General features: G+C 36.7%; 1 protein-coding gene across 2 annotated transcripts in view; it reads right to left on the bottom strand.

Moving 5' to 3' along the window:
* EFL1 (elongation factor like GTPase 1) overlaps window positions 1-25128 on the bottom strand; it is a 64404-nt gene that overhangs the window by 2586 nt on the left and 36690 nt on the right. Inside the window, exons 16-19 of one of the 2 annotated variants that reach the window (XM_083870817.1) lie at window positions 17507-17638; window positions 14895-15042; window positions 10683-11686; window positions 8010-8194 (exon numbers count right to left, since the gene is read on the bottom strand). In XM_083870817.1, the coding sequence (XP_083726943.1) occupies window positions 8010-8194; window positions 10683-11686; window positions 14895-15042; window positions 17507-17638 (1469 nt within the window). Of the gene's footprint in view, window positions 1-8009; window positions 8239-10682; window positions 11687-14894; window positions 15043-17506; window positions 17639-25128 lie in introns of those variants that run through there. The other variant, XM_083870818.1, reaches the window with a different exon arrangement.

Genomic DNA, 25128 nt, shown 5'->3' with positions numbered 1-25128 from the left:
GAAGTCATCATAACAACAGGTTTAAATGTACTATTTAGTATTTATTAGCCAGCAAGGGTAAACCTATTTCAGCACAGGGTTACAGAATCCTGAGTGAACCTTGTACTGCTACATGGTGCAGAGCAGTGCTGTAAAGAGGTTAATTAGGTTTCAAAGAACTACCTCAGGAGATAGCTTGGCTTATCAACCTGCCTAAATAATTCAGCCACTACACAATGCTTCTAGAGCAAGATCTGGTGGCATCAGAAAATCTCTGTTAGAGGACCACAGCTACCTAAATGGTGCAGATCCACTACAAAAGATAAATTAATCAGCACACGTGTTACCATACCGTGGTAAGCAATGGGAAAGAGGAACCTGGGCCATCATCTTTAGGAAGTCACTGTAACCCTATTATGACACACAGCGATGTTACTGACATAGTGACCCAAACAAAAAAGTAGAAAGTTTTGCTTTTTTGAAAGTTCTGATTCTGTGAGTGAAGGCAAAGGCACAAAATAGACTGTTCCTCTTTATTCATATCATATTAGTGCATCAAGGCAAATGTTTATAGCAGGTGGCATCCATCATTCCCTGTGCTCTGTTAATACAGTGCAAGCATGGGAAAGGAGAATGGTCCCAAAGCATTGTCATCAATTTCTGTACAGTGGGAACTGTCAGAATGGTAAGTCTGGGTTTCCTGGAATCAGAGCTAAGAAGCTTTTTAGGTCCTGAGCTATTGTTTGTATTCGCAGGAACCACACAGGCATGGTTCTGGAATTTGTAACAGAAATTGAGTTTTTGTCTGGATGAAGCCCTCAGTGATGAATTACATTCTAAATGGACCATTCCTTCTAGAATATGGTAGAGTTATTTCACAGAGGGCATCTAACTGTGGATCCTGAAAGAGCACAGGATCAAAGCAGAACAGACACCCAGAAACTTAATTTATTCCATGTTGCATGCCACTTTTAATTTTAAATTATTTAAATGTTTCTATGTACTACTTTTTCAGTACAAAACTAAAACATACACCTAAGACTCCTCTTAAAATCAGAAATGTGATAGCGTCTTGACAACTCTTTTTCAAAAAGTTACATTCCTAAACAAAACTTCAATCGAAAGAGAACCTGACATTCAAAATAATATGCCTTCCACAGATAAAAAAATCTTTAAGTGACTGAAGCAATTCAGTTGACCTTCTATCAAAGGTTTGCCTCTCTCTCACTCTGCCACTGTGTTCTGTGTCTGGGAACCACTGAGCAGGGGGGAAAAGAAAATTACCACAGCCAAACCTTATGTCCCCAGTATAACAGAAGATGTCAAGAGGTACTAATATTAGGAATAAGACTCTGTAAAACAAACGATATTATGGTATTGTTAGCATTATGATAAAGAACATTTTGTTGTTATCATAATATTGTCTGTGACTTGGTAACTGCAAAATGCAGCACACCATTTCTCCAGGAATTTTCTTAGGACTTTGGAATTTTCTTTTTTAACAGCATGAACTAGCCAGTGGTTATTTATTACTCAACACCAGAATTCTCTGACAGGGACAACATCAACCTTAACTGCAAACAGCCCAGCACATACATGATTACTCCTCCAAGTGTACACAACAAAATGCTTCCTCCTTAACACAACCGAGTATTTCTATACATCTGCAAGGCTCTTCTGAAAGACATTTATTTTAAAAAGTGAATTCTAAATCTAGATCTGTGCAGTGGATCACTGGAGCAGCATTTATTCTATTAAAAAACAAGCATTTTCTCTAAATGCAGCCATATAAAATGCAGCACAGGGAAACAAATCAGTGCACAGCAGCTGATATAGTTTTAAAATCTGCTATTGCAAAGACAATGCCTTAGTGATGGAAATGTTCCTATTAAAGGAGCACTGAAATTAAGGAACATTTTAAATTAATCTTCATTGATTTCTAGAAGTCTTAGGTGATATAACTTGTTTAAAGTATGACTATAAGCACACCTGTAAAATTCTACTGTGCTTAAAAGAAAAATAAAAACTCCCAGTCAAATGCATTAAATGTGTCCCACTGCAGAACCCACTTTAGGTATAAATAAAACTGTTTATAATGTAGTCAGCTGGCATTAGGTGTTTCAAAAGAAGTAAATAGATTACTTCAAATATTGTAAGTGAAGGGTATTCTTTAGAAGAAGAAATCATTCTAAAGCAAGATGTTTATTAAATATAACAACTATTCAAACCAACACACCCAAACAATGAAGTCTCATAAGACTTGTTTAGAAAGAGCATGCAGAGTAGCACAGGCAAAACAGATGTCCCTCTCTTTTAGCTTAACAACTACACATTAATTATTCAAGCTATAAATGCTTGTATCTCTGTGAGAGACATAATCTGAATACCTGTAATAATAATCAATAAAAACAGAAATACTATGAGCATACTATGTCAATACTGATAGATGACAGAGTGTGTACTAATCCTGCAAATGATTATGTAAGCTAATCAAGCTTTTCAGTAAGACATGAGTTAGAGCAGACCACTTGCAATTCAAGAGGACTTGGAATTTTAAGGCTTAATTTGAGGATGATTTATTATTTGCATTTCAGTGTCACCCAGATGGCTCCAATAGTGATCCTGGTCCTATTGTCTAGTGTATTCCACAAAATGATGGTAAGAAACAGTTTCTGCCTAAGGCAGCCTAATCATGCAAAACAAGGTTGAGAGAGCCATCAAAAGCAAACAGAAGGGATCTGCCTAGTTCATCCAAAGGGTCAGGCAGATTTGAGAACACAGACATGCTCCTGGTAGCATTTTCCCTACTGGTCCTTACTGTCTGATGCAGACAGAAAATTTCTTTTGAGCCAAATGCCATCAATGTGGAAAATGCTTCAGTTGGACCATGAATAGAAATACTTACACTGTCTGATGGAGATTTTAAAACCAGCAAGCAACATCATGGCCTTTGTGAAATGCTCAGTAAAAAATCCCAAGAAACACTAAGGTCAGTGTGACTGGGCACTACCACCAGCAGCCTTCAGAAAGCCAGGAAAAACATTACGCCAGAAGTTCTCTCTTGTGCTTTAATTAAAAAAAAAAAAAAAATCAAAATAACTATTATGCACAATTTCAAAGATGATACAGGATCCAGTGGATCAGAATCCTTTCTACCTTTGAAAATTTGATGGCATAAGGGTATTTCAAGAGCATTTACAGTTCAAGTGGTGTCTATCACCTAGTAATGACATAGACAAACTATGCAACTGAAAAAGATGCAGCTGATATACACGTCTGAGATGTCTAAAGTGGCCCTGAGAAATAAAGTTTTAGGGTAAACTTATTTTCAGGTAAAATAGCAGAACCTTGCAGAGGTGTATGTGAATATCTACCTGCTGTTTTTCAAGAAAACCATATGTAGTATGCTGGGTAATGGTGCACAAGTGGTTCTGCACTGAGCACAGCCAAATTGAAGGCCACTTGGGTACTGGCAGTGTGCTTCTAGAACAGAGAATACCCTACAAGAATGTACTGGGCGTGTGGATACCCTGCAAGTAAAAAAAGCATCCAAATCTATCCCATAATTCAGAGCTTTCACTCACAATATATAATGGGGACTGCCAAGGCCTGAAAATGCCTGGTTAGATACAAGAACTCCTCTTCCAAGGAATATTGTAATAATGAACATTTACACAGTAAGCTATAAACTCATACAAGTTTATTTTGGCTCAGGAGCATCATCCTTGTTTGTGTCTCAAACAGTGACAGCTGAGCTTTAGCCTTGACTTCAGCCAGGAGCTCTTAATGGGAATTTGGTAACTGGAAATAAAAAAAAGGAGATCTGTGGCTCTACTGCTGCATTTTTTCCTATTACTTAAGAAACATGTATTGAGACACAGAATTAAAGCCACACCCCTACCACTTTTATTTACTGTTTCAATTAACTTCAGAAGTCCTTGCCAAGACAATGAGCTTTTCATATTTGAAAGGTTCCAGGTTCCTCCTCGAATTCATTTATGTGCCTAAACTGTCACTGGTGCAATAATGTATGTAAAATTACAGTTCAAACCTAGAATAGATTCTCTCTCATTACCTCAGCCTGCTTCCTGTTTAATGCAAGCCTAACAATCTCATCCAGCAACTTCTATATTAAGCCCCATCTTCCGAGCTGTAAAATGACTTACAATTCAAAAGGCAGAAATTAAAATTCAGAATATAAAACTCCCAGCTTCAGAAGTCTCATATTCCTGGCAATTATTACACACAGCCCTTCTCTTACCTTTCTCCAGAGCCCTGAGGCATGTTCTAGGCACTATTCTACTTAGAAGGGATAATGACAAAGAATTCTGATTAAATGTGTTTACAGTTCTCCCATGCCCCCTCAAGAATAAAAGTATCTTTAATAGCTAATCTTCAGGCAATTTAAAAGATGTGATTTAACAGGAATACTATACATTTCACAACTTTACAATGGTAGATGTCTTTGACAATTTTTGCTGAAAATTCAATCAGCATCTGAATAGAGCCACATGCATTATTTTTTTCTTTTACTTTTAACACAGATTTCCCAAATGGGATGAGAGTTCCATTATTCTAAGGATTGTGCAATCACAAATACTTTCTTGTTCAAAACCTTATGATTAAGATAAAATAACATGACTGAGTAAAAGATTTAACTGCAAAGAACTGAGAACAAAATAAACAGACTCAAACAGAAACACACATTAACTGAAGGCATATTATTAATTGAAAGTTTAAAAAATACAACTAGCTCACAATTATCCCAGAATTAATTTTTTTAAACTAACAATTAAATAAGGAAGTTTATATTGAAATCTAAGAAAGTACTGCCAGGTAAACCCAAGACATCTAACATTTGCCTAACTTTTAAAATTAGTTTGTGTAAACTTGGACTAAACTGAAAGCTCCCACTAATGGTTACTCAGTGCTGTCCTTTACAGGTAGGAATAAATTGCATAAGCATGCCAGAAGAAATTAATAAAAAAGGACTATGTCACAAGATAGACCTTGATGTATGTATTGCTCCATCCCTTGGGGCTGGAGCAATCTGAACTACAGGAGATCCATTCGTTAACTGAATAATAATAAAAAAAAGCCAATATCATTTCCACAGAGACCAAAATGTCTTCATTTAAATGTAGGCTCTATCACTGACCTTCTCGCGTTTAGAGTCTACAAATCACGGAAATGAAATACAATGAAAGAGTGAACTCAAACCTCAATTCTTTGAACATACTCTGTGCATGTGATTTCCATGAGATAAAGTGTTTGGAAGTTTAAAAATCCCTAAAACTGTCTATTTCACTTCACATAAAATGGGATTAAGAACACATTAGAAGGAATTTGTGTAGATAAATACATGTCCCAGGTACTCAGCTAATGAGCTGAGCACACTGAGAAAACACCAGCAGCACAGAGTTCATTGAAAATGCCATGGAAGGGTTTGGAGAGTGTGCAATTAAAGCAGCAGCCACACTTCAGTAACACAGTTTTAACACTAAGGAAAACACAGTTTAAGATTACACAAAGTTCACATCATATTATCTTACACAATGATGCATTATATAGTAGGGATTCAAATAAAATGCTGGTGTTTATCATGTAGATACATATACCACAAATCATCAGTAAAGTGACAATGTCAAAGTCTTGCACAACACCTGATGCAACTTTGTGCAGAATTCAAAGAGAAGAAGAAACAGGAGCTGAGATACAAACCATTTCTCATGGTTTCTCTGTCATACGAACACTAGAGATTCTGAAAATTGTATTTATTTAGAGATTGTCTTGATGGTGTGAGAGTAACATGCACTCCTTCTGCCATCACTGCAGAGAGATAATATTACTAGTAGATTAGTAAAAAGCTTATTTTATCACAAAAATATGTGAACATGGCTTTCATGGAGACAAAAAACCAACCCTCCCCCACTGACAGATTCCCCAGGAGGAAAGGTGACTGGCTTATACAGTAATTTTCCTACTACCAATGTATTTAACATACCAGCTGGAATTATAACCACTCTCGGAGGTCAGTGTTAGAAAATGTTGCCAATTGTCCAAATCTCCCTGTTCTATGCATACCTATAATGATATGTGAATATTTTCTTACATGAAATTTGTGGCATCTGAAAGTGAATGTACACACCAAGGCTTGGGGACAGAAAGGGGAGCCCTGAGAGCCTCAGGGTTCCTGTTTTTTCTTAGTGCTGAAGCACAGGAGCTACAAATCCTAAAGAAACTGGCACAGAACAATGGTTAGCTGGAATTGACGTCCTTCTGGCTGATATTCCTTTAGGGCACTGATGTCAGAGGTTCAGACAAAAGATTACTAAAGCCACAAAACCTCACCAGCTGCACTTCAGAGGAGACCATCAAGATTTGACAAGATCCCTGTACACAGTACAGCCAACACTCACTGGTTTGAGGTAGCTGATCTGTAACTGGCTGTAAACAAGATCCAAAATATGTAACTATACTCAAAAGATGCAGTTTATCTATTTCTTTGTGTGTACACCATCTGTGAAGGGTTGTCCTTTTTTTTCTTTTTGCATTCTGTGCAGCTGTTTTTCCTTTTGTGGCTCTATGTGAAGTTGGACTTAGTTACAAGAAGATTAAATGAATCAATATAAGGGAGGAGAGCTAAGTCCTCAGTGTCTGCATTTACTAACACCAGTAAGGTACCACTGCCAAGCAAGACATAATGTACTTTCCCAAGTGTACTGCTTCAAGGACTCTTTCAAATACTCTTCCCAACTCTTTTGCTAGCATGTGGCCACTTTGCAGAGGTCCTCCTTTTCCATTATCATCCACATAAAATTCCTGATGCAGTTACCACAGTTACTAACAAAGAAATACAGTTAGTGGAGTATTTTACAGATACTACCTAGGGGGACAACTTAGCTGTGGATGAAAAATCCACAGCATGTGAAAGAGCAGCACATACTTCAGGGAAATATTGGTAAGCAGCCCACAGCTGGAAAATGCGGGGAGTGTCACTGACCTCAAAAATCTACAGTTGGTTGTACTCAGAGACTTGACATTTGAGGTGACCAAATAAATCAGAAGATCAAACAAACAAAGATTTTTAAATCCATTTACAGAAGATTCTATTGTTTTCTAACACCAAATAGAGGAACACTTGACCAAAACAAACAAACAAACAAACAACCCCAATCAAACCTAGAAAAACCTACACTTTGAAGTTATATGAAAAATTTAGGGTGAAAAGTTTATACCCACTGACTTTTGAAGCCACTTCTAGCTCCTTCAGTGGAGTCTTCTGAGGAGTCCAACAATGCAGGTGTGTTTGTCTTGAACAAGAAGCTCTGATTTACAGCCTTTTCTTTTTCTCCCTGAACATCTACTCTCCATTATCATAGGAACAAACTACACTGCACTTTCAGTCAATGACACTCCTGATCAGTTTTCTCACTTCCTACTTGCTTTACACCTTCACATTCAACTCTTCATTTCCCTAAGTGTCAAGTATGACCAAAAGAAATTATTTTGAGGACACCACTACTTACTATCAACAGACTTAATTTTGGAAGAATGGAATCTATTCTATTTGCCTTTTAAGCATGAAAATTTATGTTGGCTTGGAATATGGAAGGTGCTTGCTAGACCTTAAGAGGTTAAGTTTCATGTGCATTAGATTTACTGATACATTTATTTTCTGTTAGTGGTAGGTTGGGGCTGTTTTGTGGTTTTGGTTTTCTTCCCATTCCCCAAACAAGTTTACCAGAGAACTCGTGAAAAAGGGCACATAAATTCAGGAAAACACATCTATAAAGAAGCAGTTTCATTTATGAAAGACTTACTTTCTACTGAAATAAAAAAGCATCCCATCTAAACAAAACATAAATACATTACAAAAAGAAATAATTTAAGACTTTTTTCCTCATTTCAAAAAGGAATTAATCAAAAGTCTTGACCAAAACTTAACCTTTTTTTTGCTTATTATTCCAGTCTGCCACATCTACAGGAAATAGATCACCATAACAGATGGAATGAATAGATATTTTTACCTCCCAGTGGCTGAACACCAGCTGTGGACTGGCCAGGCCACTGGTTCTCTTCCTGATTTCATCAGCAAAGCCAAAGCTTTCTGCTACTGGCAGGACTGCCTTAATAATAAACACATCCGTCCCCTCTTTCATCTCCTCCTGCAGCACTCTGCCTTCTCTCTTGGACAGCACAGCGTACACACGACCTGCAGAGACACAATTCTCATCAGCTCACCAGCATTTTCACACCCTGCAACATGAACAGAAATACATCAATATTTGTCCAGGAAGGTTCAGCTTTAAATAAAATGCGTAACTTTTTTTTGGCTAAATCTCTTTTTTGTAAGTCAATAGATTAAATGGACACAGTAAGTTCAAACAACATATTCTGCCATACAATGTACAGAACCATCTGAGTGACATTTAATACATTATTACTGCTGAATGAATCCATCTATGTCCATTTCACACAATCATGTAGCTGTTTTAAAAAGGCACTTTGCCAGATTATGTGCCTAACTTGCCTTTTTTCTTATAACCAAATATTTCAGAATCATTACTAAGTAATATTATTGTGTTTTAGGAATTGTATCCAAACTCCTGTTAGAAATTTTCTTGGGTCACCATATCCCTACATGGTACTTGTCCCAGGCAGTGCAGTGCTATTCTAACCACAAAAAACTAGTTTTCTGAAATACTGTGTATCTATTATGTTTAATGAGTTCAATTGGTTTGTTAATAAATTCAGTCTTAAGTTAGGCATGCATCATTTCAATTTTCTTTCCCAAGTTAATATTCAATCTATTGAAATACAGTGTATATGACATGAAAGTAGCTGTGAAAATGCCCATGTTTGACTTCATAGTAGGTATCATGTTTTTGAAAGTAATTAACAGACAAAAACTAACAAATATATTTGTGTTGATCAAGATATTAAACACACAAGAAAACCACTTTAAAACACTGTGTTCCTCTCCTCTGCTTCAGTTCAAGTTATTTTCACTTTCAGAAAAGTCTGATGGAAAAGGTTTTATATTCTGAGAACAAAGAAGACCTCACTTTCCCAGAAGCTACCATCTTAGAAACACATAGATCAAAATGGAGAAAAATTAAACTTCATAGGGTATCAATGTATGGAATGCTAAAGAAAAGAATAAAGATACAAAAGTCAGTGGTTTGACACATCAACTGCCAAGCCTGACTGGATAGAAGGCCTGCTTTTCACTCCTCCTAATGAGGATGCAATTTATTAGCTTAAGTTTCCACAATAAAAATTAGACCCATGAATTTGTAATGAACTAAGTGCATGTCCATGGCTATTACAACACAATTCACATTCATTAGACTGTACTAATTCGCTTGCATGTCTGAGTCCTAAATTACACTCATTAAATATATATATATATATATATATGCATTAAAAATCCATGTTTCCATTTGGGTTTACGGCACAATTGATGACCCAATGCGTGTTTATTACTTCACTGTAAACAATCATCCTTTTTGGGTAATATTTTGGTAAACAGCAATTTATACAGTGTTTTTGAGTTTAAAAATTAGTACTTTGCTTGTAGCTTGATATAGACTCAGAAGTATTGTACCAATGTGCTTCTGGAACAGCAACATGAAACAAAACACAGTCCAACTTTGACAGCTATTAGTAATTTTACACATTAGAAAAGAGTTTGAATTGCCAAAGTTCCCTGTCATGTAGGGGATATTTAGGGTAATGTGCCATTAAGCCCATGGCAGCACATCTTTTAACAGGATCATGTGCAGGATCATGCATCTGCACAAAACTGTTGCTCACTCAAAGGCATTTCTTTTCATTACAACTGTAATTTTTGGTCTTTGGACTGCTATCAGCATGACTGTGTGCACAACAGCTGAGATTTTTTTAAAAGTAACCAAGTATTTAATTATTGTATGTGGGATATGCTGTAATTTGGGCCTTGATTAGTTAGTACAATCAAGTAAAATTGCTGATAGCTTGAATGCACTGGAAGTTAGCTTTAAAGAAAATCTTGGTGCTTTGGATCAGATTCAGTGTGCAAGCAACTCCCATGGAAAGCTCCAAGAACAAATACAGTTAAGTAGTGTCATAAGTAGGTCATAAAAAAAGTCTAAGTAGGTGTAAGTGCTAAGGTAATATAAGTGACACCATTTGGCATGTGCTGGGTTGAGCAACTTGCATACCAGAAGGTAGAGATGTTACTTAAAAACCCAAATTTCCAACTGGACTGCAACAATCATTTAATATTCCTTTTCCTGATTTAATTTCTGTATTATTGTATTAAAATATCTTGATATGGCATTTGCTATTTTCTCACACTCCCTTAATAAAAAGGAGAGGTTTCCCATCTCTTCATGGATCTTATGAGGCACACTGTTGACATTCATGGTTACTGAAGCTGGTCTTACAAAAACTTCATAGAAAGGTGACATTTTGTATCTTGCATTTCAAAAAGGTGTAGCATTGTTCTTTATGCCTATGGTTCAGGTAAGCAAGAATACTGAATTCTCATTCAGAATAGTGTAAATATTACAGGTATTAGGAAGTCATCGGAGAATTTTAAACGACTCCTGACAAAACCTTTAATAAAGTTATACCTTCTGATTCAGTCTCGTTTATAAAACCTCACCTTGGAAATCAGAAGGCAAATTCTTGGCAAAGATTTATTTTCCCAGTCTTACCTAGAACTTCTGCAGTAGCCATGATTTCACACGTGTACATTGCTGCCATGAGCCTCTGTGGTTTTGCCTGCAGAGCATAACGACAGGCTTCCTTCATAGTGGCAATCAGCTGTCCAGAGAAAGGGCCATAACAATCTGCAAGAACTGATCCTCCTTTGTGTTTACTCATTTTCTCAGGTGAGTCTGTGACACTTTGGTTCCTGTCCTGGTGTTCATTTGCACTGGGACCTTCATCAGTGCAACTGCTTGCTGGAGTATTATCTTCATTTTGCTGATGTTCTGTGGCATCCAGTTCCCCTGAATCCTGCCTACTATTTGACAGCATATCTCCAGCTTTATTTATTTCCCATTTTTCCACTGTAAAACAAACACCCATGAGAGGCTCTTCACACATGGGACCTGAAAGTGTAGCCAGCTGAAATCCACTTACTATGCTGTTGTCAAAGTCTCTGTATTTACCTACTTCTTTCACAGAGTTCCCAAGGCACTGCCACACTGACCTTTTATAGCCCCCAAAATTATGTAACAAAATATTTGGCCCACACTTCCGTGGTCCAAACGACCAGATCTGATCAACAGCATTTCTCCACTTTCTTCCCTGAAGATTTTTCTCCAACTTTTGTTTGAATTCTTTGATTCTATCAAGAGTCTTCTGATTTATCTCATGTGCTTTTTTATCTTCATTCAGAGATGTGTTGAGTTGTTCCATAGTTCGAATTAAGTCACTGTTTTCCTCAAGAAGTCGAGTTACCTCCTCAGGTAGTGGGATTGCTCTTACACTGAGAGTAGCTTGTTTATTTGGAGTATTCATTGTAACAAGCCCATCTGAATCAACCTGAATTCCTTCAGGAATTTTATTCTGGTCCTCTTTTGTTTGATGTATGACAGCAACTTTTTGCTGTTTTCCTATTTCTTCATTCACCATGTCGACTTTGGGAGGTCTTGTTATGGTCTCTCTGAAGGGTATAATAGGAGCAGATACACTAATCTGTACCTTTGCAAACCTGCAAAATAAAGTTTAGAAATTAGTTTGAAGCCTTGAAAATAATTTTAAGCCTGGGGGTGGGAGGTAGGAAAATGGCCTTAACATGGAACAGATGTTCATGAAGAAATCTGATTGCAACATAGATTACTAGGTAATGCATTTCAAACTCAAATTTTATGTACTTCAAAAAAGAAGCACTGCCTTTTATGTCTTCAGAAATATTTGGAAAGGAGCTCGAGAAAATAAAAGCAAAAGCATTGCTATTCCTCTGCATAAATCACTGGTTCACCCACATCTTGGAAACTATGTGCTGCTGTTCTCTGCCCTCAAATGAAACAGAACTAGAAAAAAATTGAGAATAAAGATGATCAAAGGAACACAAGCAGAAGAAGCCTTCAGATGTTCAAGGGTGCAACAGAGACCTACAAAACCACGTGGGGCATGGGAAAGGCTGACCAGGATTAACTGACAAGCAAACCACAAAGGGCCCTGGACTGAAAATAACAGAGGCCTGGGAAAGCATCACAGTTACTCCAATTTTACTCCTCCTATCCTTGCTGCTGGCCCCACTGCTCAGACATGGTACAGAGATGGACACTTGGTGTGAGCCTGCACGTCTGGTCACACAGGGAGATGCCCAGAGAAGATGAAGCACTGGGAAAGCTTAACAGGGCTTTGTCTGATAACCACTATTATAAAAGCTTAATGCTATAAAGTGATGCTTTCAAGTCAGGTGAAACACTTTAGGTATGTCAAATGTTGTGAAGGACAGCAAGAAAAAAGGAGGAATTATTTATTATCTGACAGACTTAAAGATCAGAGCTTCTAAACCATCCATGCATTCTGAGCAGGTTCATTAAATGACAACAGAATGACTAAGCAAAATTTCCTATGTTCTGGTAAATTTTGGCAGTGATAAACAAAGTTGCAGAAGAAAAGGAAATATAATTGTAAGCTTTATTTCCATGGGAGTCAGAACCAGGAGGTTTATTCTTTTTGCAGTTCTTCAAGGATTTGCCTTATACCAAAAAAATAAACACAAACCCACCCACATGTCACCACTACCTTAATTCTCTTTGTTTCTCATTCTGAAAAGGGTAACTTAATCCTCCCATGCTTAGTATTTGAAATGCTCCTGGGACAGAAATTTCTAAAAAAATTCTATTGTACAGTACAGAAATAAAATGTTCAAAGTTACACGGTCTAATTTCTTACTACTACTATATGCTGTCTTGCTCCCTAGCTCGCCATTTGCTATTCCAAATTATATGCACTTAGAAGTTGTTAAACATTTATACAGAAACAAAGAGAGCTAATTAAAACTAACATTTCAGAGCACAACTTCTGCTCTTCACACTTCAATAGTTAAGTAGTGCCAGTTTAGCACTGTCAGAATTTACACAGAATCCATGAAGAACGGAGCAAGACAAGGATCCTGTTCTGGACATTTTTTTCCTACAAAACGGGGAGAAAAGGAAGACACAATTCTTGTCCCACAGGTACCTTAAGTACTGTATTAATGTATAACTCTGAACGTCATATGAAGTGTTAGCAAGTTCTCCTCACAGTTTAGTTTGACAAAACAAGCCTTTTCCAGCCCCAGAATCAAGGACACTGTTGCAGCTTCAGGCCCAAAAAGTGCAACAACAATGAACTGAGGAGAGCAATCTGGGAGGATGGGACTTAATAACCTGAAGTTCTAATCAGACAATTAACCCCAATATGTAAATGGACCAAAACTCATAAAAGTGTGAAAAACGTGTGACCTATTGTACATCTTGGTGTAGCCTTGGCTGAGCTCTTGTACTGCCCAAGGTCCATCCTTTGAAGTCCTTTCTCATAAATCGCTGCTTTATTGCTTTAACACTCTCTAGCCTGGTCCAGGTGGCCTCTCAAGGCATCACCACGAGCTGGTGTGTGAAGGATGGCAACCAGAATATGCCAAACCCTGAGCAATCTAGAAGAAGTGAAAACAACCTGCTCCCAAACTCCTTTTGGGAGCTGGTACCCAATTGAGAAATCATGAACCACAGTCAGGCAGGACAGTGGTGGGAGCCCTGCCCATCTGTGTCTCCAGGTGTTTCTTGTTTCTGCTAACAATGCCACAAAAGCACAGGGATAAAAAATGGTCACTTTTGACAGGCTATCATTCTCTTAACAAAACACAAATTAGATGACAACTCATAAAAACCTCCAAAATTATGTACATGAAACAAACGGTTAGGAATGTAAATGTATATAAATGTATGTAAGTAAGTCCTACTAGCTGCTCACTATAATCCCATTACCCTGTCATGGAGTATTATTTTATCTCTCTTTTTTTCAGATTTGGACCATTGCCAATAATACAATCCTGCTATGCAAACTGCAGCTAAAGACAGGCACAACCAGTTTTGCCTAAACACATTACATTTGAGCAAAATGTATCAATAAATAATACTATGTTTTCAGAAGTGGTAAAAATACCTTGCACTAAGTTGTAATGAGGATAACCATTAAAGCATACATCCAGTTTTACAAGTGATGCAGTCTAATTTTCCTACGAAATTACAGTTCTCTGGTATTAACTGAAATGAGTATGGGTACAGTAAGACAAACATTCAACCATTCATCAGGTTTGCTCTTTGGTTTAGAAAGAAAATGCCAGTAAATGTATGTGGCAGAAGTACCAGAAATGTTTTAGTAAACGAAGTTACAGGAAGGGATTGTTTCAGACATCTGTTCTTCTGCCATTTGAAGAAACATTAGAAGACACTAAATATATGCATGTGTGCTTGCAAAAAATACAACTCATGAATGAGAACACATTAACATTTGAAAAAAAAAGTCAATGAGAAAAGGCACAGGATAGAGTGCACACATAATTTTGGTCTTGGTGCTTTATAATTTTTCAGAGTTCATTTATAAGACATTATTTCCCCTCAGTTTTTATTTTGCACAAACGCCACATTACATTCTTAATTAGACTCCTGAAAGGACTGCAATTTGTAATTTCTACAAAGTGCCCCAAGCTTGTGTTAGATGTATAGAAGTGATAAGCTAGTGGCTTCTGCCCAACTGCAGATAATTTTATAGCTACAAAAGGTACATTTATGACTCAGTGGTAAAAACTGTTTGTGGACAAAGCTCTATTTTACCAGAATATAAATCAAAGATATGCATCTGACAGAGAAATACAACAGACACCTACTGAACTAAAAATATTTCTTCCTCCTTGCCCCTCTAACCTTTCTTTCAGGTCATCCAAGCAGCGCTGAAGATGAACTTCTCCCGCTGTCACCAGCACATGTTCTCCTGTCTCCTGGATTAAAACTTGCACACATGGATCAGCTTGGTTTAAAAGCTTCATCCCTCTGACCAGCTGAGGCATATCACCTGGCAAAACAGGGTATTATTAACAAAGGAATACTGGGAAAAAAATACTCTGAGAAAGAAATAGGATAGACTTAAACTGAGAAATAGTAACACTCATTTTTATGGAAGCCTGAAGACAAATAGATATTTTAGGAATACTAAGAAACTTTCAGTGGGCAATTTTCTGCTTATGAGTCACACAGAGCAGCGTGGTTTAAGAGCAGCAACTGAAAACATAAGCTGCACTCAGAACTTGTCACCAACAATTTATGTACTGATGAGAAAATTCACATCATACAATTATAACCATAGAACACCACACTTCAATGGATTGCACATTTTTTGTTTACACAGCTTTACAGCAGGTTCAGTAGAACAAGTCACCTATTGACTATTACTATGCTATGTTGCTTCCTATACACAATTAACTTCAGATATAACTCATGAACAGCTCACACCCAGTAAAAACCCTGAATTTTATTGAAATGAAGTGATTAAAAAATTCAGGACTTCACTCCTCATTTTCACAAATTATCAAATTAAAACCTTTCTTATCTATTACAACTTTTTAAAGTCATCTTTGAGTAAATAGTTTCATTTCCTTGCAATCTTTCAGAGCTAAGTGTAGCAACTTCTAAATTGCTAACACTTAAAATGCTCCAAATACATAAATAATAACATTAACTTTACTAAAATAAAAGCATTCCATTTGGATTACTTAGAAGGCATAACTGCAAATAAAACACAGGAAGGATTCTGAAGTAGCTGTAATCCACCAGAAAGCTTTAAAGTAATTAAAATCTGAAAAGAGGAGAAATCAGGAATGTGAGAGCTTTTCAGTGAAATAAATCACAGCTGTCCCTAAAATGAAGGTGTTTAAAAAGAGCTGTCTTAAAGTTAATGGAGAATGAACAAGCACAGCTGAGTCAAATTTGGCTAGATTACATCAAAGCTATGCATAAACACCTCATGTCAGCAGCCTTTCATAATGAACACAATTTAAAGAAATTAATTATGAATTCTTTTTTTATTTCACATACGCAGTAGAGAATACCCCAGGGGTTTCCAGGAATGTATATTCATATTCAGAAGGAAGAGTGACATTAAACTTGTCATTCACTTGGAGACTATTAAAAGAAATATGATATTGCTTATTTACTGCTGAGCTTTTAAGGGTGTAATAGAAAAGTATCCTTGAAAAACAACAACAACAAAAAAAAAGAAACAAGGAAAAAAAAAGAAAAGTGGGGAAACTGCAGTGTTATTTCACATAGAACAAAGACTTTCAACTTTGTCTCTGTATTTAAGCTCACAGAGTGATGAGTTCTTTTTTTTTTTTTTTTTTTTTTTTTTTTTTTTTTTTTTTTTTTTGGTTATGGCAATCATACAGGAAGATTCTGACATGAGTGTGAAGACATGCAGTAATTTTGTAAAATGTACATAGGGAAATAATTTATATGAGTCATTTTTCCACATAAGCAGATGAAGTTTTGAGGCAGGTCTGATGTGACAGTGCAATGCACACGTGACAGTGTGTGAGGGCCATCTCAGGACTACTCTCTGGGCAACTGCAATGGCCACGTTTTGCTTCCTCTTACTGCAAGCAACAGTGGATTTTCAAGAAATTTCTGCACATAAAACCACCTTTCAGGCTTCTCTCCCCCTAAAAGATTTAGTTCACATCATAAACTCAAGTTACAGAGGGGGAAAAACTAAGTAATGGTGCAAGAATGATCCAGCTTCATTTCTTAAGGAACAAAAATTACCCCCAAACTGGTCAGTAGCCCTAGAATTACATTCCTTTAATATTTTGAACTTAATACTACACTCAGCAGAACCAGCAATTTCCAATACTTTCAAAACTGCTTTAACAAATGTAGGATGTACAATCTATGATTATCTGTTACTCAAACACATAAAACAAATAGCTGCCAAGCTGTCCAGTAGCTCTCTAAAAAAACATGTAATCTTAATATTAGAGTATTTTGCAACTGAATATAAAGCCAGTTATTTTGGTTCTACCAACATTACAACAACAAATAAGGGCTGAAATTCAAATAAAGCCAGAGGTATCCCACTCTCTGTTTTGCAGGAAGTGGGATGGGGGCATCAAGGAGAAGCAGAACTGCAAATCTGCACCACAAGTTTAATGACACACATAAAAGAATGGCAGCACACATGGAAAACCCACAGATCTGGTCACCTTCACAGTAAAGGAACACTGAGCCCATGCAGTGTCTGACTTGTGAACAGCTGTCACAAAAGGGCACAACAATCTCTCCTGTGTCTCCTCACCTACTGAGCCAGGAGAGAGGCAGCTGGAACAACCCACATTGCCCTCTAGGCAACCTCCACGTTCATTTTATATTGGGCAAGTCTCTGATTCAGTGGCTAGCTCATAAACTAGCCACATCACTGAGGGCTGGAAGCTGCACTGCTGCCACACTGAGCTGCTGTTACCACCCCCATTCTCCTTGAAGCTTACTTGGATGTTTTGGTTCAACAGCAACTCGCACAATCGGGGTAGCCTCGAAGTTGAGAGGTGTAAATGGTGGACAAGCAGGAGATGTTGACAGGGTGGCAGACTTCAGCACAAAATCTTGCAGGCCTCCTATTCCTAATAGAAATTAGGGGGGGGAAAGGCAAAACAACAACAAAAAAATCACAAACTGTCAAAACAAGTTAAAAAAAGGTGAAATCATTCTAATTACAAAAGGAGGATTCAAGAATTCCTCACTGCTCATATAAAGTATCTGTTAAGATACTTGTCCATAAACTGGGTTCTTAAGCCTCTGGTGTGACATTTGATACTTAGTCTCACAGTTCCCAGTGCATTCTCTCAGTATTTTAAAAGGCATGTTTATTGCTCTGAAGAACAGAAAGGACATGAGGACTTTTTTCCCTTCTATTATGTCCAAGCTTTTGTATAGCTCAGACTTAATCCTGGTGGTTTAAATTTAGAAAAATTTAGACTGCATGAGGCCTGCAATGGTCATCCAGTCCCATATCCAGGCCAAAGCAGGGCAAACTTCACAATGAGATCAAGTTGCTCAGGACCATCTCCACTCAAGGTTTAAAAACTTTTCACAGTAGAGACTGCACAGCCTCTGCTGGCAATCTCCTCCAGTGCTTCATGATTATTATTATGTGAAGAATGCTTTTTTTTTTTTTCTTCCCACCCCCTCATGCCCATTTGGGATTCACTTTTTTTCCAACTTAATTCTTGTAAAAACGAATTCATCCCATTGTAAGCTATTAATTCTCATTCTATATACATTATAATGCTGACAGGTTGAAGAAAAGTGAGAATAAATTGCAGTGATAAGAAAAAATATAGGAAAAAAAATTACCTATAAATCTGCAAAATAACTGCTGTAAATGCATACCGAGTTTTGGCTGGCTGGCACATTTAAGGGAATGTGAAATTATTGCCTTCAAATTCCTAACCAACTCCACATCATTCATAATTTAGTCAAAGCTATTAAAACACGACTAGAAGTGTGTGAATAATAAAGACAACAAATAAAGCTGATATCAATTTATATAATCACTTTTCCTGATGCTCCTTCAATCATAAGCAATGAGCGTTGCAGTTCTAATGGAGTATAAATTAAATGAGCAAGTAACTTGTAATGCTGTGAGAAAACTGAAACCTTCAGTTCATAACCTGTATGCTTAAAAATTAAATTCATATTGTAGACTGCAGCATATTTGTGCTCTTTCCTCCTTATTCTCTCCTACATGCCCAAGGAGTTCTTCATCCCAACTCCCCATTATCACCCTAATATTTCTCCAGGTTGGTTTTTTTTTTGGCTTAGCTTTCTTCATTTGAGGCCAGAAACAAAGAGGGTCAGCTTCCACCCTATGAGATCATGCAAGAGTTTGAGTTCTGGAGAGCCAGTCTGCTGCAGTTTCATCTGCACAATCAGGCTGTTCCTCCAGCTCTGGAGGCTGGATGCCTGGCCAGCAGGGTAATCCAAAACCTAAAATGTCATTATATAAGAAAACCTGCCTCAAAATAACTGGAAGCAGAACAACATTCAATGGCTTTAAATGCAGGATTGCAGATGCTACGAAGAAAATAAATCTGTATAAACTCTGTGTTGCACCTGACCTATGACCAGCATGTATTTCCTCTTTTTCACTTATTCAACATGTGGTTTGAATGAAAAACAAATGCTGGATCATCATCACCACCAGGGACTGAGAAAAGGGATGGGCCCATTTTATTCTGATCTTCTCCAGCTGGTAAAATGAAAATGATTTAGAATGGGAGGTGAACAGCTTCTTTGCACAGTATAATGTGAACCAGAGAAATAAAGTTTGCAAATCTTACTTCAGATAGACTCACTCTTTTCTTTACACGTTCCTGTACTCTTACTGTCATAAAGAAAAATTGAAGTTTTTTGCTCTTCTGTTTCATATTTGAAGGTAAAAATATATGAAATAAAAATGTCTCACACCAGCAAAACACTAAAGAAACCCCTAATTTTCATGAAAATCTGTTAGGCTTACAACATGAACGTTTTAATTGCTGAAGTGTGAGAGCCAGCTCTGAGCAGTGTCCAGCCATGCTGCATCTCTTTAATTTAAAAATTCTTAGCAACAAATGTTGGAAAAAATCTATAAAGGCTCTTGGATACTCTTTTTGCACAATGTGATTACTAAATAACTGCTAATGTGTTTTCTAAATAATTTTAGAGGAGGAGGTAACATAATATTCCAAAGTACTACATGACATATCAATGGAAGAATTCACCATGATGATACATAAATCTTAAACTTAGTTATTGTCCACTGAAATTTGCACATGCTACTTGAGATCACAGATCTCAAATGTGTATCAATATGTTACTTGAAAGGTCTTAGAAAAATCACTCCAAAATTAAGCCTTAATAAAAGTCTGTGAGATAATGGTAAGTAGGACCTTCAGAGGTTGGGGGTTTGTGCTTTTAAAAGTTGACCAAATAATGGTTCAGGGAGAATTATTACATAGGTGGTGAAATATGAGATTTACAAAGGTTCTTCTATTATTGAGTTCCTTCTGTGACTTACCCTAGAAGAATACTAAATCAAGTATATACATACCTGTATCACCAGATATTAGCATATGATAGAAGCTAAACCATAAAAAGAGATAAGAACATCATGACTGAAATTTTCTAAAGCAGTAGGAGTTTTAAGACAAGTCTCAATTTACTTTTCACATCTATGTGTTGCTGGTAACCACTACACCTTACACAATAATTTTGCTGCCTTTAAAGTCTGCTTTTCCAGCTCAATTCAGCTATAAAGATCTGAACACATAACAGATCAGCTTCAAGGTAATTAGTTTCTCTTGATGTAGAAAGATTTAGGCATTTAATGTTCTTTCAAGTTGCAAAAAAAATGAAGCAGACACCACCACCATGCTGAAGTTTTTCAATCAGATAAGGGAATAATTTAGTTTGCAGTGTGAAAAATCAAACAAAGAAGAATGAAAGCTGTTTAAATTTTAACTTCTGCCACATTGTTACTAGCCTCAGCACATTAGTTCAGTCGATCTTTATCTTCTCTCACTGATGATATCACCACTTAAGAATCCCGGGCTGCTTTGGAATGGAGACTTGTCAACGTTTGGACTAACACTGTAAGGAGCTAAGAAAGCTAATGTTAATCTTCCCAGTGAGGCTCTGTCTCCACTGAAATCTATCATTTCTTAGCAATGATACCTCCTTTGAAAGATTAGGACCTCACAATATGTAAAGCCTCCTGGTTTAAATGCTCCATGCACTTCACTATTGTACTGGTGACACCGTGTAAGCTCCTACATAATTCATGTGAATTATTATGTAGGTGTGATGCAAACTTCTGTAAATCTACACAATCTGACATCTCAAAGTGAGCATGGGCCTGTTGTTTCAACGGGACTGTACAAACACAATGATATCTCTGTAATTTTCTTTGAGCAGTAATAAAAATATTTTTATTATGCCCTATGAGAGACATTTTAAAAGAATTATCTTTAAAAGGTGATTTTAAATATATGTATAAGAAAACAAATTCACAAATCTAACTTAAAAGTATGATTGGCTCTTGATGTTTCTAGTTCATTCTTGAAGTAACAGGTTAAAGGCCGACTAAAACAATCAGAAGAACTGTATTTGCCAAATAATATTAAAATAATAAAAAAATCAAGGAAAATGCTTCCATATCAATCATCATTCTTCTTAAAATCTGTGCAAATAATTCTCCTTTTCCCAATATATAGGTTAAGACTACAAAAGATTATACCATTAGCACACTGTTACCTACTGGGTGACTAACACTGGCTCATTGTAGCCAGATAAACTTCAAGCATCAGCCTCCAACCTTTCATTACTGTCCCTAATTTAAAAAAAAAAAAAAAAAACCAAAAAAAACCACAAACAAACCAAAAACAAAAACAAAAAGGAGGGATTTTGTAAGGGAAAAGTGGCTTTTGGTAGGATTAAACTCAGTTACAATAGCATGCCTTTTACATTTGAGCAATCTTACAAGGTTTTACTAGTCACTGGGATGATATGACTGTAACTGTAGGGACAAGTAGCTACTATGGCCTAAGAACAACGTGTATTATACATTTGTCACCTCGGATTTTAAGCATGTTTCTCCTGAGAGATACTTCTGAGGGCAGAATTTGACCCTTCTATATTAGAAACTGTTTCTAGAAGAGAAGGGAATCAAGACACAGATCACATTCTAGCTGAGATTTCACCAACTTTTTTCCATAATACACACCACATGTTAGCACAGATTGCTGGTGAGCCTCCTCTTCTCATCCCTAATTGTGCACCCTCAATTCGTACTTGTTTCTGAGGCAAGTGAAATTGCTTGTATGGAAAAGAGAATATTGTAGGGCATGTGCCTGGTTTCAGCTGCTCTCAGCTCCAATCATTTTACAGAAAAGTTAATTCAACATTTTCTTTCTCTGCTTTCTCAATTTTTTCTTGAACTGAATTTCTAAAAATCACCAGTATCCAACAGACTGCAGAACCATTTGTCCCAGTTTCTTCTTGAGTTTCAAATAAAAAAAGTTCTACCCGAGTATACACTAGAGATTAACATGAATTCAGTTTCTCAATACAAAGATGTTCAGGTATAATTTTATTACAAAATTTTACTTTTTGGTTCACAGCAGTTGAAGAGAAATTGAGCCTAACTTTCTGACCAGATGAGAGTAAGCTCAGCCATATTACCAATACTGCTACAAAAAAACTCCCTGTCCCCAAGGGGCACAATTGTGGTAAGACACTGAATGCAATAAGTGACACAAGAAGCGACTCAAGACTTTACTACTGGATCTTCAAGAAGTAAAAGATGAAAAAGTGCTGGAGCACCCCACTGAGTTCCTTTAGGAAAAACCAGCAGTTCAAAGAACAAAGCTGTCTGCTTTCAGAGCTGCAAGGAGAGAAAGAATACAGTCTAACAGCACGTTCCACTAAAATATCCTATTACTAGATTATAGTTTCTAGAAGGACTGCAAACACATATAATGAGTAAACAAGCATCATTTATCTTCTGGGGAAAAAAATACCATATATTTCATTATGCCCTTAGACTGCACGATAACACACATTTCCTAAGTGTTGACTGAGCCGACAATTCTAATTATGAATATTCCTGTACTTTTTCAGACAAGACAAAAAACAATTTCAAGGAAATTGTAGAAAAAAACCCTTTACATTAAACAGTAACATCTTTAAAATGCTGAAGTTATGGCTTGAGATCTACCTGCACTCAGTCTGTGTGACAAAGCTGACATCAAAGGTGAGTCAGAAATGTGCTTGCTAAAATATATATTTGCCTTAAAACAAACAGAATTAAACCAAAATCAGTTAACATTCCAAATCTGGATTCTAGATTTACAAACTGTTGTAGTCAAGATGAAATATTGATTTCCTTAAGCTGCTTAATGAGACCAATAACTACAGAAGATGAAAGTATTTCAAATAATCATGTTTTCCTTATACTACACAATTATTTCATTTATCATGCCATACTAATTTTTGGGGCTCAAGACTAAAGAAAATTATCCCAATTTTTCAACATTTATGTTTAAGTGTCATTTTAGCACAGAAACCTAGGAATTTCATACTTAGATCTGTAACAGGCCCCCATCCCTCTTTATGTATCATGAAATCAGTGCACTTGTAGCTCCACAGGAAAAAAAAAAGAAAAAAAAAATCTTTACTCCAATTAAAGCAACTTTAACCTTTTAACTCTAAAGCATTCTTGATAAAGGAACTGAAAAGCACCTTTTGTGGTTTTATAAGTGGTGAGTAGCTGTCCTCAGCAGTATATATGTAATGTATTTTACCTGAACCCACACATTAAAATTCCTTTCCACACACCAGCTCAAGCTGACATCACTTGAAAGCAGTGATACTGAACAACAGTAAATATGTAGATAGATCTTTGTGCAGTGTGGCCACATAGCACTGGAACTCACTTCAGTTCCAGCCTGTATGTCAAATTAATGCTTCCATTACTGCATGTGGGAAGCATTTAGTGCCATACAAAACTCTGCAAGGGTTTCTGAAACACAAACCAAATTTTAGATTCATAATTACTTTAAATAAGTTATTTTAATTTGACATGACAGCAACACATCTGAATTTACTCAATCTTTTAAAAAAACTTACTACCAGAACTTCAGCACCAGTTCAGAATGGCTGCTGTCCCAAACAAATGGAATTTAGGAATAGTCGTTTCAACATATTTACTTTGATAATCTACAAGTATTTTGAAATGCTGATTTGTTGTTGAGGGTTTTTTATTTAGTAATAGTAAATGTGCTTTTATAAATAAACAAATGAAATTGCATGTTGTACTGGAAAACAGATCAGCTGAATTCTTATGGAGAATCCTATGCAGGGAAAAAATTGCCCAGCAATCTTCTAGTCAGAAAGTCCTCTAGTCAACATAGGTTTAACTACACTCTCTGAAGACTCCAGGTATCTTTGTGAAGATGAGAAATATTTCAGGTGTAGCTCTAGAGGCCTCCCTGCATTGCTCACACAAGCTTGGCCATCTACTGCTGGCTCTGACTAGTAAAATGAGAAAACTATTAAACAAAAAAAAAAATCCCAAAACACCAAAACCCCCCCAAAACCACCACCACCAACACCCTGATCCATCAACAAAACTCAAGAAAACACTGAAGTGTTTGGTAAAATACTTTAGACTTAGGCTTGATATGAATATCTAAGTTTGCAAAAGGAATATGTACCAATAGATCCAAATTTCTTCCCTCAAGCTAACGGAAGACAAATCTCCAGGAGTCACCTAGCAAAGACACATTTGATATTGCTATTTTGGACTTTAAAAAGGAGAGATTAAAATCAACTTCTCTGGCCAGTTACATCAGAAAAAGGTAGAACAATCTTTTGCAGGACCACCAAACATTAGCTGTGCCCACATACTCAGTTCTGGACACCTATGAAAAGAGGATGGCCTGCTATAGGATCATGAAGAGAACAGATACCAGAAGGATTAATCAAATCACTTCTCAATTATTTCAATGTTTTCTTCAAGTATTTCACCTACTCTGGCAGGTGTGGATGTTCAGAAGGCAGAGGAGAGGGAGGCAGCAGCCTGAGGCTGAGAAGGGAAGCACAGAATCACTTACGCTCTATCCAATTGAGCATGAAAACTGTTTAACATTAAAAGAAAGGAGACAGAGGCAAAGCCTTTCTACTTGAACATGTAGCAAAGTTCAATATTTATTTCTAAGTAGACAATGGGAAGACATAAACCGCCATATAATATTTTACTGTTTTTATGAGAGTACTGGAGGCAAGATGCAAATGAACAAAGATCTAAAGTTCTTTAGGGTATCTAGCACAATAGAAAATTTAGTTCTTTTAATTTCTTGACCAAATGCTTCCCACAACAGAGCAAAATAATCAATCTCAGCTAATAGATCAATAACATCAAATGATTTCTTCCTAAATCAGACTAGTAATAGCATAGTCTACAAACCACCCAAAGAGTAAATGCCATTTTAGGCTTTATTCAGTTCCAGTAATGTCTCCTGAAAATGGGCAGACTTCACATATATACTGTTTTCTTAAACTGAAGATTGTA

Source organism: Zosterops lateralis (assembly GCF_965231275.1).
Source record: "Zosterops lateralis genome assembly, chromosome: 13".
NCBI lineage: Eukaryota > Metazoa > Chordata > Aves > Passeriformes > Zosteropidae > Zosterops > Zosterops lateralis.
The sequence above is the reverse complement of the archived record's forward strand: the minus strand, read 5'-3'. Positions and strand labels throughout refer to the sequence as shown.